The following is a 17,596-nucleotide window of genomic DNA, read 5'->3' as shown; positions in this document are numbered from 1 at the left end:
AATAGTATTTGGAGGTTTGGTAACTTCCTTAAACTCATTAAATGGTAGAATCCGTATTCAAAACCAGGTCTTCCTAATTATTACATTATACTGCTTCACTACATCATCAAAATATACTCTTCAACATAAACATTAATTTCATGAAACTAAAAAAATAAAATGTTTTTAAAGTACACAAGTCCCTACAGAGAAATAGTACAGTACACTATTAATATATTAATGATACATGAGAATAATTAACTCAGACCAGTAAAAGTACAACAAAATTCTACTACAAAAGTTGGCTGCCTTTTAACACATGTGATGGTAGGAGGTGAAGGCTTTGTTACTATCTGCAAGATATCACCTTCAATTATACTAAAAGTTTAAAAAGAATTACAAACAATATTTGTTATATACGTATTGGTGTTATTTAACAAATAATTCCAGTTCTCTTCTTTTGGGCCTATAGTAAAACTAAACTCTCACACTTCCTAGAAGTGTGATAATACGACTTGTTTTAGCCAACAAAATGCAAGCTAAAGTGACACCTGTATTTCCAGATGGATCCAACCAAAGAAAATGAAATTTCGTCCTGGTCTCTAGTGATGACAATAAGCTTATCTGCCTGCTAATCAACATTAGCCATGTAGCATGAGTGAGAAATTAACTTTTATTGGTCTTAACCTCTGAAACTTTGAGATTTATAGTGGAGATGAATATGTGCTGCCGAGACCTCATTCAAGGAAGGAACTATTGTCTCTGTTGCTGGGAGAGCATCAACAGCTGCAAATTACTTCAGCAATTGCCTCAGTATCTTTGGGCCACTTCACTCAAGGACACATCTTTTTAAGGATGACCCACATACAACTGCTGTTCGACATGGGATTTTAAAGGTCCTGTCACTTCATCCCAACATATCAACCATTTCACTTCCAGAGATCTTTGTGTGTTTGACTAAGGTTATCTGTCCAGCATTACTACTCAATTTTTCCTTTTGTCAAATCCTCTTTTCTCCCCTTACCTCTTCCTTTTTATTTTAAGATTTTTTAAATTTATTTATTCATGAAGACACAGAGAGGCAGAGACATAGGAAGAAGGAGAAGCAGGCTCCCCTCGTGGAGCCTGATGTGGGACTCAATCCCAGATCCCAGGATCATGCCCTGAGCCAAAGGCAGATGCTCAACCACTGAGCCACTCGGGCATCCCTCCCCCTACCTCTTCCAAAGGCATTGATCTCTTCCAAAGGGTACTCTAAATGAACATCATAAACACTAAACTCTATCTCAGAGTCTGCTTCATAGAGAACCCAAACTATGATGGCTGGTACCAGCAGCGATACAAGAAGAGCAGGAAATAAGAGGAAGTTTGTGAGCTGAATCACATACTATCAGGCTGGCTATGAAGAACCCATCACTGTTGGTAGGTGTAATATAGAAAGCTGCTGCCACCAGATGGCCATCAACTGCTAAAACTTATACCAGTGGTAAATTAGGAAGGTATGCCAAAGGAAGGGCATATTCTAGCAAGTGTGAAGTATCAGATGTTTGAAAATAGTAATTACTAATACACTACTAATTTGCAGACCTTCTACATATGGCAGCCTCTATATGTGGTATTAAGGAAGCCCTCAGGCTTTCTCAGCCTTTCATCATCTTTTTATTTTATTATTTAATTTTTTTAATGTTGTATTTATTTGGGAGGGGGAGCAGACAGAGGGGGAGAAAATCTCAAGCGGACTCCTCACAGAGCCTGATGTGGGGCTCAATCTCATGACCTCTAGATCACAACCTGAGCTGAAATCAAGAGTCAGATGCTTAACCAGCTGAGCCACGCAGGTGCCCTTCATTATCTTTTTCTATAATTCAGTGGGGCAAATCTGGGACTGCTAAGGAAAGAAAGAGACTATCTATAAGACCCAGACAGCAAATATCGGCAGATGTTGGGGAAGTACACACAGTACTAAGTAATAAAGGGAGATTGATTCAAGAGGCCAGAACCTTACACTAGATTAGGGAAAGTTTACTGATTTAAAAGCACTCTACTGGGGACACCTGGGTGGCTCAGCAGTTGAGCATCTGCCTTCAGCTGAGAGCATAATCCAGGGTCTGCGGATCAAGTCCCACATTGGGCTCCCTGCAATGAGCCTGCTTCTCCCTCTGCCTATGTCTCTACCTCTCTCTGTGTGTAAATAAATAAATAAATAAATAAATAAATAAATAAATAAATAAATAAATAAAATATCTTTAAAAGAAATAAAAGCACTCTTCTGATTTAAAAGAACATGCAGTATTTATGCCCTGACAAGGACGCCAGGAGATGGTTTGAGCATACTATTAAAATGACTCCTATTTACAGCAAAGGTAACAATCATCTGAGTGAAAAAACAACCTAAGAAGGGGAGAAAATATCTGCAAATCATATATCTGATAAGGGGTTAATATACAAAAATATATAAAGAATTGACACAACTCAGGAGCAAAAACAAAACAAAAGAAAATCCAATTAAAAATGAATAGACAAAGTGAATAGGTATTTTTCCAAAGAATATATCCAAATGGTCAACAGGTACAAGAAAAAGTGCTCAATATCACTAATTATCAGGGAAAAGCAAATCAAAAACACAATAAGCTATCATCTCACACATGTTAGAATGGCTATCATCAAAAAGGCAAGCGGTATCATGTGTTGATAAAACTACCATGTATAATCCAGCAATCCCACCTCTGAGCATATATCCAAAGAAAATGAAAACAAGATATCAAAGAGATATCTACACTCCCATGTTAACTGCAGCATTATTCACAGAAACCAAGGTATGGAAATAATCAAAGTGTTCATCAATGGATGAATGGATAAAGAAGATGTGACATATCTACATATATATGTATATGTATTATATATTTATATATGTATAAGTATATATACATATACATACACAATGAAATATTATTCAGCCATAAGAAAGAAATCCTGCTATTTAAAAAAACATGGATGGACCTTAGGGATATTATGTTAAGTGAAATAAGTCAGATACTACATGGTATTTGTCTTAATATGTAGAATCTTAAAAAAAAAAAATCAAGTTCACAGAAAACGAGTTAAAAAATGTTTGCCAGGGACTGAGGAATATGGGAAATAAGAGGTTGGTTAAAGGATACAAACTTACAATTGTAAAATGAACCAAGTATGAGGATTTAATATATAACATGGTTACTATAATTGATAACACAGTATTGTATAATTGGAATTTGCTGAAAGAGAACTTACTCTAGAAAGAGTATCAAAAAATTTTTTTAAAAAAAGGAAAAATATGTGAGCTTATGGATGTATTAACTACACAAGAGGAATCCTTTCACAATGTATACATATACCAAATTATCACAATGTACATGTTATATATCTTATAATTTTATTTGTCAGTTATACCCCAGTAAAGCTAAAAAAAGAATAAGAAGACCCTTAGGAACAGAAAAAAAATACAGCCCTTGCTAAGTAAAGTCAAAATGCTAGAACCACTCTTTGCCATAGCAAAGAGTAAAAGCAGGGATAAAAAGGCCAGAAATATGGGCGTTTTGAAGTAGATATACTAATATAACACTGGAAAACCTACTAGGTCATTGTATCTATAGAAAGGGCCAGAGGGCATGCCATTTATGAAAGCCATGAAGAATGAGATAGAGAAAGGGACACTAGAATCAATAAGAATGTACTGGCTCTCCTCCACTGGCTAAAGCTAATGGTTGGGGAAACTGTAACAGAACTGAGCTCAATGATGGAGACAATAAATAGGACAATAGAGCCCAACTGTTGACACTTAACCATCAGAATCCAATCCAAGTAGAGGGGAATATTTATAATAACCAGCAAAGCTGGAGTGTCAGTCTAGGAGACTAACCTATTAAAAATTATAGAGATGTTTAATAGACCACAGCATCCCTAGAAGCAAAATAGGTTGCCAACAAGGGCACTTCTACCTAACTTATATCATCAGAAGAAATCAAGGATGCATGATCAGAAGGCTGATGTTAGATGCTGCAATAAAAAGTCACAATTTATTGCTCAATTTCTGGAATTCAGCCATTTCTGAAGTCCAGATTTGATATATTTAAAATTCTGATACCTAGGAGGAAGGACCCTGCAGTAACATAGTAAGTGTACATGGTAATAACTCTATTTCTTCATCAAAGGCACCCATGGTCATTTCATTGCATAGCTCTAACCCAGAGGAAAAAGCAACACAAACATTTCAAGTATAGTTGGACACAGATCTGAGTTAGCACCAACACCACAGATATAAAGTGTCATCATCCACTCTCTTTATAGGAGGGATATAATGCAATAAGGTAATTAACAACATCCTGGCCAAGGTCTCGTTCAAAATGAGCCACTAGGTCTGCAGACCTATGCAGTGGTCACGCCCTGGATGTTTTCAGCAAATGGCACAACACTGGCATTGGGCCCTTGGCTATCACAGTGGAAAAGATCAAGTGGAAATTTTGAAACAACTACCACCTGGATAATATGTTAAAATTTAAACTAATGTTGCATTCCAGAGGGTATGAGTGGCAGAAATTCATATTACTCTAAAGAATCTAAAGAATGCAGGGATAATAGACCCCACCAAATCTCCATTTAAAACACCATTCTGGGCCATGCAAACTAAACAAAGCCTGGAGGATGACAAGAGCCTACTACCAAGTAGTAGCCCAAACTGCAGTCACTATGTAAAATGTGTATCTTTATTAGAACAGATTAACATGGATATTTTCGGCAAATGTGTTCTTTGCTAAACCTTTCAGAAAAGGGAATCAAAAATAGTTTGCCTTCATATGGAATAAAAAATGGTACACATTCACAATTTTGCCTCAGGATCATATAACTCTCCCTCCTTTTGTCATAACATAAGACACATTTGGTCCAATTGGACATTTTGCAGAACATTATACTGTTAGACTACATTAATGACATTACTCTGTGCCAGATGAGTAAGAATGGCTTATGCGATGAAGACCTTGTTAAAACATATATGCTTTGATGGGTGGAAGATAAAACCTACAATGATTCAGATTTCAAATTAGTAAAATATTTAGGGATCCAGGGGTCAGGAGCATTTTAAGACAGCTCATCTGAATTGAAAGACCAATTATTACATCTTATAATTCTCATGAAAAGCAGAAAGCAAACCATCCAGTAGGTCTCTTTGGATTCTGAAGGTAGTGTACTTCAGTCCTGGGAATACTGCTTCAGCCCACATGCTGAACAACATGAAAGGCTGCCAGCTGTGAGTACATGCCAGAGTAAGGAATAGCTCTGCCACAAGTTCAGGCTACACTTGTAAGCAGCCTTGCAGTTAGGACTGCATGATCCAGTAGAATTATAGCTATTGGTGGTGGAACTGTTGGAAAAAGTAATACGTGAAATATACAGAAGTTCCCAGTGAAAAAATCCCAATGCAGACCCCATACACATGTCAGAAGCCATGCCATCTGCAGTAGAAAATTTTATACTCTATTCCTGTTATGTTATTGGGCCCTGGTAGAGATGAAGTCCCTGGATTATCAATTGACCATGTGTTCAGAGTTTTATATCATGAGCTGCATCTATTACCAAGAGTCATAAGAACATAAAATGCAGTGGCACCCAAGATCAAGCATGAGCAAGACCACATAATGCACAAGCAATCTGCATGAATGGGTAGCTCAGACCCCATATTACCTAACACTGTTGCACCAACACCTACCTATCATCTTTCAGTCATGGTCATGTGAAGAATTCTATATGCCCAAATACCAAGAAGAAAAAAATGCAAGTATTTCAGCTTGATATGTGGACACAAGTCAAAAGTGTACATCACTTAGACAACCTCACTCAGGAGTGACCCTGAAGAATGAAAGAAAAGGAAAAAGCCTCTCAACAGGGCAGGTCTTTGGGCAGTGTGTCCATCTACTGTGTATGCTCTACCCTAAAACAACAATTCATTAGGACAAGAATAGATACATATTCTGAGCATGTATCTCAGTTTGCTTTTTTGCAATTAAGGGTCTTAACCAGTATGACTGCCTTAGACATTATGGAGCATTTAATCAAGCAGCATGGGATCCTATGTAATCAGAAGACACAGGACAGCAAAGGAAGTACAAGAATGAGCCCATAACCATGGGATCCACTGGATCCCATAACACACAATGTCATAGACCTTTGGATAGGCACAAATGAAACACTAGGATGCGAGATAAATATACCTTAAAATCAAGCAACTTTAAATGGTGCTGTCACTAATAGGAAGAATATGTAGGTCCAAGAACCAAGGAGTAAAAGCCACTCTTGGTGGCCTCATTTTCAATGATATAGTTGAGTAATTTGTACTTCATATCCCAGAAATCAGTCTTACAGGATTAGATATCCTATTCCCCAAAGCGGAAATACTCTGGCAGTGAACATAGCAATGTTCCACTGAACTATAAACTATAGTGCCACTCGGGCACTTCAGGTTCCTTCTGTCAAGATACTAGGAAAAAAGGAGTCACCACCTTGGAAGGGATAACTGGCCCTGATCATCAAAGGGAGGTAGGACAGCTGTTACAAAATAAGAGCAGAGGAAGATGTTTGGTACACAAATGACCCGCTAAGTGTCTCTTGGCATCCTCTTGCCAAGGGTGGTGGTAAATGGGCAAGTTCAATACCCAGAGCAGGAGGTATATGATGACTAGGGGTTCAAATACCTAAGGGTAAAGGTCTGGGTCATGCCACCAGGTAGAGAATGGAGATCAGAAGAAGTTCCAACTGAGGGTAAGGAATATTTAGAAAATTAGAAAAATTAATAGAGGGAGAACATGATGAGTATCAGTTGTAGCCCTGAGACTAGCTGCAGAAGCCAAATCAATAATCTAGGTTTCCCCCAGGAAGAATGGGTCACTGGAATCCTAGAGGACCTTTTGACAAATGTATTTGAAGTGGCTTGAGTAGCTCAAAAATGAATTCTGATGCACATGGATATGCACTGCCTAAATACAACTTCAGAAAGGATCTGTTGCCCCTGCTGCTAGGATTGCTATCACTGAAGATCATTGAGCTACCAGCCCTTGTGGAGACTGCGTTAGCCACGTACAAAGAGCTTCCTTACCCAAGTTCCTGCCCTAAGAATCACTCTCATACAATGACTGATCAAGGCCTAGCTGTTTCATCCTAAAAAAGGACAACACTGATGGACATTTCAACTCCAAAATTCCCCTGGGATTGGCTGTAGCTGTTAATATCCATTTGACTTTTCCCTCTGCCCAATCATGCTTCTTCCTCCTCCATTTAACAGCTGTTCATCCCAGTGACCTAATAAGTACCCTGAACTTATCTCAGAATGTGCTTTCCAGAGAAACCAGACTGTGAAAGGATTTTTTGTTGCCACACTATAACCTAATCGGTACTGATTGATATAATACAATAAATGTGAGTTTTCCTCTATAGTATCTTAAAATTGCTGGCAAATTGTTTTCATTCATAAAACTATTTAGGGACAGGGTGCGTAGGTGGCTCAGTTGGTTAAGCATCTGCCTTCGGCTCAGGTCATGATCCCAGGGTCCTGGGATGGAGCCCTGCATTGGGCTCTCTGCTAAGTGGGGAGTCTGCTTCTCCTTCTCCCTCTAACCTTCCCTGCTGTCCTGCTCTCTCGTGCACTCTTTCTCTCTTCCTATCTAATACATCAATAAAATCTAAAAAAAACAAAAAACAAAAAACAAAAAACAACAAAAACAAAAAAAACAAAAAAAACTCTTTAGAAAGAATAGAATTTAACTTGCAAACTTAAGAAAAGTTTTTTGAGGTAAGCAACTGTTGCAGATATAGACACTTTTTGATACTTGCTGATATTTGCCCAATATGCCAGGATTTTTCAACAGAATAAGAAAAAGATAAGAGCAGTTGTTACAAACAGGCTTTCTATTTATCCCTTCCAGCTTCTTCAATAACTACAAAACAGAAGGTTGAGCTAGATAAATTCTGTTGCTGAATTTTTACATTCTTGATCAGGATTCATTATAAATCACAGATTGGCTTTCCTACAACATGTATAAGTTATGAAATGCCTTAAAGCTCAATATTAAATATAATTTGTTTACATATAATCTATTCCCATTATTACATTATAAAGTTTGTTATATTATTAATCTGACTACAATCTATAATTGTATTTCTTGCCAAGAAGACAATGTATTTCCAGAGTACTCAGGTCATTATCACTTAACAAACAGTTCAAGGCTACACAAATGAAAGCAAAACACACATGGCTACTGACATTATGAAAACTGACAAAAATACCATTCCATGACGACAGAAAAATCACACAGGACTAACCACCAAAGTGAAACATACTCTCTGAAATATAGATTTTTAAAAAACTTATACTGAAAGGTACTAAATATTAATTTACCAACTGCACACTCAATATACATAAGATCAAAAAAATAAAGTTACCATTCTCTCAAACTCAAATTTCAACAGTCAGAATACTGTGCTGCCAGAACTATGTCGCTATGAAGAGCCACATAATTACATTAAGAATTTATGCTGAAATTTAGAGACTGGTTTAATTTATCAATGATGCATAAAATAGTACAGGTGGAAAATGCATACTCACTGGCTTATTTTTCTCTAAGTATTCATATTTTTCATGAAAGTATCTGTACTACTTCAAAACATATTTTAAAGATTTTTAAAAATCCAATTGAAATGCCAGTTCAGAAGTCAGTCAGTATTCATATTATGAAAAAGAACACAGATTGTATATGTAAGACTTAAAACTAGATTGAATATAAAGAAAAACTTCTATTAATGATTTGTATATTTTATAACAGAAAACCAAATTTTTGGATGTTGCCAAAATGTTTTTCGATCTGCCCCTTAAGTGATGGTGCTTCATTGGGTTTTTTCCCCCATTAGATCAAACCTTCTCCTAATACTGTAAATGCTGCACATTTCTCCTAGGTTATCTCACCACAGCCCTACTCAGGATTTTGTCCCTTGGCATTCATTCAACAAGTATTTATTTAGTTTCTTACTCCCTACCAGGAAAAATGTATATCACTATTCAACTCTCAATCTTAACTGAAATTATTTCATAGTTTTAACATACAATGTTATTTCCTGTTGGCTTCTGTACATAGTCCTGATGTAAAAATGATATTTAAGGATTCCTTGATAATAAATCATACATCAATTCCTAGAATAACTCCAACTTGGGCATAATTTATTATACTTTTGAAACATTGTTGAGTTCTATTTGCTAATGATTTATTTTAAAGTTTTGATTCTATATTCACGACTGCTTTCCTCTGCCTTCTTCCCCTGGGGAAGACATTTTGTTAAGACATTTGAAAACTTTCTTTCAGTTTTATATTTTATTACAAGAATCTGTATTCAGTAATTTTTACATTCAAAACAATGTCTCCAAATGCTAATAGATATGTTAAGAGAAAGAGAGATTTACTGTTCACTATTCTTTTCTTTCTCCTTGATTTTCTGTCTTGAGATCAGTATTTTCTGGTTAATTTGTGGGAGAGGAGAGACACAATAAAATTCAAATATACCATAAAAATTTGATTAACTCTGCTAATAAAATTTATTTTCTTGAGTGTCTTGCCACATTACCAAATATTATACATCCATTCCACAATTAAAGACCATTCAAATTTCTTCATGTTAAGGGGAAAAATCATTATCATAGCATAATGGTAGAATCAAAAGAAATTTGAACTTAGGCTTGGCTTCAAATTCTGAATATACCATCTCATGACCTACGTGACTTTGGGTTTAACCATGCTAAATCAGTTTCTTCTCCTATTAATGAATATCATAATATGTACTATATAGGTGTTATTAGAGGTTATGAACATTACATCATAAAGAACATGTTAAGTGCCAAGAACCACAGGAAACATTTAACAAATATTAGTTCTCTCTTTTCTCAAAATGAAAGGTCGTTTTTTCCTTTACTTATTGGCTTCTTTTTTAAAAAGGAAGAAGTTACTATTTCTTCTATATAATAGTATTATAGAAAGAAAAGAATCCTTGAGCAAAAAAACAGAGTCAAGCTAAAAACAGTTCTTGGCTAAATGCAGTGAAAAAAATGTGAGAATAATTTCAAGAGTTTTTCTGACGACAAAGAGAAACAAACAGTTCTTTCAAGTGATCAGGCAAGGGGTGCTGCTTTCACCAAGGAATAACCCTAAGAACTCAACTAAGAGCATAGGGAAATATTAACAAAGAAAGGAATAAAATGTCCTCCAGAAAATGAAAATAATTATAAACATGAAGCTCAAGTAGGTTGGAATTCTTATAATTTCACTGGAGTGTTCAAAAAATTAAATAATTAGAGACACCTGGTGGTTTAGTGGTTGAGCATCTGCCTTCAGTTCAGGTCCTGATTCGAGAATCCTGGGATCAAGTCTCACATCAGGCTCCCTATAGGGAGCCTGCTTCTCCCTCTCCCTATTTTCTGTCTCTGTGTGTGTGTCTTTCATGAATAAATAAATAAAATCTTTTTAAAAAATTAAATAATTAGATGTTTTCATTTTAAAATGATTTTTAATGAAATTATATACCTTATAAAATTGTATCCATTATACATATACACACACACACTCCCCAGGGGTGTACAAAAACATGCATGCCATGCTTCATAAACTAGTCAAGTGATTTTAAAGGGTATAGTGAACTACAACTTCACTGTGTTTTAACAGTGTGGTTAACTATACATACTATTACATATTACCAATTAAAATAGTACTACTTCTGCAAATATAAAATTACTTTTAAGTTTTATCCTGAGTTTTTTTTTTAAATAATCACCTACCAAGAAATTAACATCATAAGTAAACTGTCATGCTCAAGAAATTTATTTTAAAAACTCTTAGATTATTAGAGCACTGGCTTGCTCACTTGGTAGACCACACAACTCTTGATCTCAGAGTTCTGAGTTCAAGCTCCACAATGGATGTAGAGCTCACTTAAAAAAAATAAAATAGGGGTGCCTAGGTGGCTCAGTCGGTTAAGAGTCCGACTCGATTTTGGCTCAGGTCATGATCTCAGGGTCCTGGGGTAAAGCCTCATGTGGGGCACTGCGCTTAGCCAGAAGTCTGCATGAGATTCTCTCCCTCTACCCTTCCCTCTGCTTGACTCTCTCAAATAAATAAATCTTGAAAAAATACAACAAATTTTTTAAACTCATTATTTTGATCTGATTTGAAATTTCAGCTTTAGTTTCAATATATCTGCTTTCTGCAAGATGTATTTCTAATATAAATCCTACTCCTTACTCTATTCTGAAGTAATCAGAAAATCATATTTTCTTGTTTCTATTATCTTCTTGAAGAAAAAATATGATCATTCTATCTCTGAGTTATTCTTCATCTTGTTCAGAATTCTATACATCCTCTTTTTTAAATTTTTATTTAAATTCAATTTATTAACATATAACATACTATTGGTTTCAGAGGTAGAGGTCAGTGAATCTTATATAATACCCAGTGCTCATTACATCACATGACCTCTTTACTGGTCATCACAGAGTTAACCCCACCCCCTTACCCGCCACCCCTCCAGTGACCCTGTTTGTTTCCTCAGTCTCTTTTGGTTTGTCTCCCTGATTTTGTCTTGTTTTATTTTTTCCTCTCTTCCTTTATGATCCTCTGTTTTGTTCTGTCTTAACCACATTGCTCAGAATTCTACACATCCTCTTAACCGCTAGGTAAATTTTCTTATTAAAGAGTAAAAACTACCATTTATAATTAAAAGCATCATAATTCTATGTTAGGCCCACCAAAAATTCTTGTAATCCCTCTTCATTTGATGATTCTGAAATACAGTCTGAAAATTCAGTTTGATCCCAAGGTATGTTTCAATTCATGACAATCTCTCACTTGTAAATGTAGAAATCCTCAATCACCTAGTGACACTTTAGAGATGTGAAAAACAAACAAACCATCTGATACCTTTTTTCCTTCAAACCCTAGAAAAATGACTTTTATGACAATGTGTACTGTGCACAGCCAAATAGTTTGAAAGTATAAATGTCTAACAACATGAGATCAACATGCATGTTTTTCCATTACATATTTAACAGAAAGATGTAATTACATCTTTACCACAAGGATTATTTTAATCTTGAATGAAGTGTCATGGTAGCTTTCTGAAAGCAATAAAAATACCACTAGCAATAAGAAAAAAAAATAAGTTATCTGATTTCAAGCTAGATTTACAGACAAGAACATTAAGTAATATATCATTCTTTATATTATGGTTGACTGAGTCTCATTCACTAGCCCTGAGTCTATTACCAATTGCACTTGAGTTACTTTTTTAAAATATAGGTGCCCAGTGATAATCTAAGAAAATCAGATTATACAGATCTAAGTTTTTTCCCTACAATCTTCAAGGTGGATGCCAAGGTACAGTCATGTTAAAAAAATCACAGGTATGTGCCTTCCACATCTATCATCTATAATATAACAATGAGAACTGTGAAAGCAAGGTTATATACTCAAAGATTAACAATATTCACTATGTAAAATTTACTATGGCATTAAGATTGAAATTGTACTTTTTAGAGCAATGAAAAATTAGTATTGGAGCAAATATTCTTATTTATTTAAACATCGTAAAACACAAAGCAACCAGCTAACTCCTCAGGTGCACTCCAGTTAAATATGCCATAAAAGTCCAAGGGTAGTATACTAGACAAAAATTAGCAAGATGACCTTTTTCAAAACACATCTATTTTTAAGTTGGTTCATTATGCAATGGTTGTATTTTATTCCCAAAAAATATACTCCATAAAGAAAACAATTATTTTGGAAGACATTTCTGAAATATAAAAAAATACTTTTCCCAGGAAAATATTCCAACATTTGATACCACAAACCCAAAAAAATAAAAACAAATTTGGGGGGAGAACTTTATTGGGAACTACACAAAAATAATCAAATGAGATAAAACAGAACACTTTTATCCTATGTTAAATTGCATAGTTGCTTTACGTTTTTGTTAATATTGTTAATTGTTAATGTTATGTTGAAATGTAAAACTGTTTGAAATGTTATTCTTTTTCCCATCGAACAATTTGCTTAAAAAAATAAAACAGATATTTGCTTCTATCTTTCCATAGCATTAAGGAATATTAATAAACATAAGTGTCTGAAAATGTATTGTCAAAATTAAGAACATAAAAAAAAAATAAGAACATACAATGGACCCAAATAAACAGCAGCATGTGGTACTCAAGCAAAAAGATTATCACAAGTTTTAGGAGTTACAAAAGCTAGATGTACCACTTACTGCCTATATGGTTTTGGGCTTACTATTCTGGAAAGGAGTTTATTAACACGTTGTTACAAAATTATAAGAAAAGTTAAGATACTATATATAAAGCCTTTAGCATACTATCTAATTTTTGGAAACACTCAGCAAAGAGTAATTAGAATAATGATAATCTGATCTCTTTCTCTCAAACTAACACCTCTAATATTTTTCAGCTACATGAGCTTTTTTGATAAACTCCAAAACATAATAATCTTGAACAATATGGAAAGAATAAAAATAATTTCCCAATATGTCAGCTACAAAATAGTTCAACATTAATTTCTCCATTAAAGTACAAATAATAGGTGAAACTCCTTGAAGAATCTTCTGAAAAAGTTCAAAACCTCCCTTAGGTTTTTAACAATAAAAACAAATTCTACACTTTTCTATTTTTATTCAGAAGTGAAAAACAAGACAAAACAAAATAAAATCCCTTCATCTACTTCCAGAGAAATAACCTTACTGTCTCATCATCACGGTCAAATGACAGATGTTGACAGCCCCGGCCTGGCAATGACAGATCATAAAATGGGAGCCTAGATTCAGTACATCATTTAATCCATTTTTCATGATCTTAGCACTAATTTATAAGCCTTCTAAAAGCCGAGACAATCCAATTTTGAAAATGAGTTATCACTTCAAATTATTAGTCCAAAAAGATAAAGACTTATTTAGTATCTAAAATTTCTAAAGGCAGTGGATTGTTATTTTTTAATGATTAACCACAGACAGATACTGTTTAGAGTCAAAAAATATGCTTAATTTTTTTTAGTATGTTTGATTTTATTACCAGGAATTTCCTTCCAAATGTACAGCAGTATAAAAATCAAAGTTCTTATTAATAGGCATAATTTTCTTTATATGTCACCACTTGAAATAATTCTTCAAAGTAGACTAGGCGCCTTTTTGATGTTTAAGAGCCAAAGCATACCTCTCAAATCTATTAAATGTATTACTCTTTGATTTCTTTTATTTTTATTTATCAGAAATTTTCTTAATAGGTTAAAATTGGCATATTACTTTGCACCATCAATTAAAAGCTCTCTGAACTACTGCTAAATATATTTTAGAGATCGAGTAGGCTTGATCTATAAAACGATACGAAGAGAAGAAATATTTTCACTACAATGGTCCACTGGGATGCTAAATTTAGTATTTAAAAAAATACAATCATTTAATATTTAAAAATTGATAGAAATATAGATAGCATAATTGAAATTAAGCAAACTGTATAAATGTACTGTATTTCTGGTTCTCTGGAAAATATTCTTATTCAGTTACCTCCATTCCTAGATACATTCTGGGTTCTATTTTATCTCCAAATCTTACTTTAGCTCTACTGTCTTTATTCTCCTTTCTTTACTTCTATCATCTTCCTACACCAAGTAACTGTATCTGTATGTTTAATTTAAATGCAAATTTGGGGCAGCCCGGGTGGCTCAGTGGTTTAGTGCCGCCTTCCGCCCAGGGCATGATCCTGGAGACAGTCCCACATCGGGCTCCCTGCATGGAGCCTGCTTCTCCCTCTTCCTGTGTCTCTGCCTCTCTCTCTCTCTCTCTCTCTGTGCTTCTCATGAATAAATAAAATCTTCAATAAATAAATAAATAAATACATCTTTGCTCATACCCACTAACACTAAAATGGTTGCATTCCCACTATTTATAATTTACATAATTTGACAGTGCTCCATATCTACATGTTATCAAAACCAATATGGCAACAGTCAATACAATAGACTGATAAAGTACTCACGTAGGGATACAATATACAACAGCCTTCAAAAAGGACGTTCAAACCTAGAATGTCTGTTCTCTTGACCCTATGCTACTACTGTGCTGAAATTAGAATTCCATTCATAATCTGTCACTGAATTTATCTCTAAAATGACATATACACATGCTGTTGATTAATGTATTTGAGAATCTCTAAATGACAAATTTCTGATATTTCCTACTTTGTACAATCCTAACAGATACATACCTATGTCATATGCCAGGAAATCGGCAGAAAAACATTTTGCACCGTTACTCAAGGAAGTGTCATTATGGGTATTTCCTCCAAAAATAAGCATAGCTCCATTGATAAGAACAGCTGAATGAAGGTATCTGGCAAACCCACTTTCTTTCAAAATAGTCCTACAGGATAAAATTTAAAAATGTATTACAAAGGATAAAAAGACCTCCCTGATTTTATATATATATATATATATAAAGGGTCTAACTCGCTTATAGAATTTTCCTTCGAATTGTGAAAATAACATGCTTTATTTTAACAACTCATAAATGGCCTCTAAGTTTCAATATTTGTAAAATATTTTGAGATTCACAGTATCTTAAAATGCTTTGAGAAACACAATATTAAACATAATTGTTCATGATTTTATAATAATTTATATTTTGAACTTTTATTTCATCTATAAAATAGGAAACAAGTATCCTTAAAACTAGAGGATGAGGTACCACCAGTTTTAAATACCAAAGCAAATAAAAAGTTATTGAATATAATAAATTTACTGAACTGTATTCAGTTCAGCAAAACTAATAATTCATATGGATCCCATATTACACTTTTTGTTTTTATTTAAATATAACATACACAAAAGTGCACATAAGTCTAAAATTCAATGGATTTTTCACAAGATGAATATACCTAAGTAAACAGTATGGAGATTTTTTTTTAAAAAAAAGAACACCACTGTTCTGATTCTTTTGTGGTTCCTTATCAACTTTAGGATTGTTTGTTCTATTTGTATTGCTGTCATTGTACTTTTAAAATAGAATTATATAGCTTGTATTAATTTGCATGTACGTTCTTTTGCTTAAGATTATTTTGATAGATCCATATTGCATAAAATCACAATGCAGTTTTGAGAAACATTAAATTAATATAAATGTTCTTTTAATTAAAATTTAACTGAGAGAAAGTACTATAAATATATGCTCATAATTGTATTTTACCTTAATGTACTGACATATAATAAACTGCATGACAATATGAATCAATATTTCATAAGTATTCTAAATAAAGCACTGGTACTAAAAATGAATCAGAATGTAAATCTAGTAAATACAGGAAAGTAAGGCATATATAGTATATATCTCAAAACACTATAGAAATTCATGCTTAAAGAATGTGGAGCTGACTTCCAGAATGTCAATATAGGGAATTCCAAAAACTATCTATAAGGAGAGAACTATAATTGGTAAAAATTACCAAAAAAAAGACATTTAAGTTCTCAGAAAAAATTAGTAAGAGCAATAACAAATAAATATTTACTCAAGAATATCTACTAAATTTCAGTAAGAACAGAGTCGTCCATGATATCTGACCCATTATCTACTCCAATCCTTCCCCATATCAGTATCCCCCGTCACCACATAAATACACAACCAGTTTGGCAAGACAGAAGTTCAACCCCCAGTGGGTAGAGCTAAGAACAGAGAACTCCTTCATTCCTCAGCTCCTAGTCCAGACCACTGATATCTAACCAGGAATAGCAGACAGCCAACTTTTCTCATGGCCCCCAGGTCTGAGTGACAGAAACTCTATTCGAGGAGAAAGCATGAGAGGTCTAAATGTTCATCCTCTTCCTAGCCCCCATTTATAGGGTGCAAGCTATACACCAGGTCTCACAGGCTAAGAGGGCCAACAAATTTTCACCCACATCAGTCATAGGAAAGGAGTTCCATGCAAGCTGGGAAGAGCAAAGGCCACAATCCCCATCTATTACCCTGCACAGTAGTATCACTCCAAGAGGAACTACTAACCCCACTTACAATTCCAAGGTACTAGCACAGACTCTCATCCTATCCCACACCAGGGAGAGGCAAGCTAAGAAAAAAGGAAGTGCCATAGATCTTCCAAGGGAACTGAGTTTATTTGTAACAGAAAGTAGGAAACTTTAAGCCTTAAGGGCACTCTCAAAAATAATGGAGATTTCTTTGTAAGCAATTAAGAGACAGTTGGCAACTCCATGAGAACATTCAGCTAAAACATAGAAATTTGCCAGAGAAAAGCAGGGGGAAAGACAGCTAATAAAAGCCCTATGAGGGTCAGAATCTCTAAGATTGGCCAAAGACTGCCCCTGAAAAAGGGTTGAGATTAAATTCAAGTACAATAAGGAGCAATTTATGACCCAGATCATGGTTGAGAAGAATAGACAGTCAGTCAGCAGTTACTTGTTGCCAGCAGATGGTTGTAATAGAGTCAGACAGTTTACCAGGGAGGTCAGAGGAAAAATTTAGAAAGCCCGGCTAACACTACTGT

At 34.6% G+C, this 17,596-nt stretch overlaps 1 protein-coding gene across 3 annotated transcripts in view; it reads right to left on the bottom strand.

The window, feature by feature from the left end:
* ATRNL1 (attractin like 1) overlaps positions 1-17,596 on the bottom strand; it is a 779,330-nt gene that overhangs the window by 639,309 nt on the left and 122,425 nt on the right. For all 3 annotated transcript variants that reach the window (XM_049103125.1, XM_049103126.1, XM_025467337.3), the window contains exon 10: positions 15,311-15,465. In XM_049103125.1, coding sequence (XP_048959082.1) covers positions 15,311-15,465 — 155 coding nt within the window. The remainder of the gene's footprint in view (positions 1-15,310; positions 15,466-17,596) is intronic.

This window comes from Canis lupus, chromosome 28 (assembly GCF_003254725.2).
Source record: "Canis lupus dingo isolate Sandy chromosome 28, ASM325472v2, whole genome shotgun sequence".
NCBI lineage: Eukaryota > Metazoa > Chordata > Mammalia > Carnivora > Canidae > Canis > Canis lupus.
Note: the sequence above shows the minus strand (reverse complement) of the source record. Positions and strands in the feature narration are given on the sequence as shown.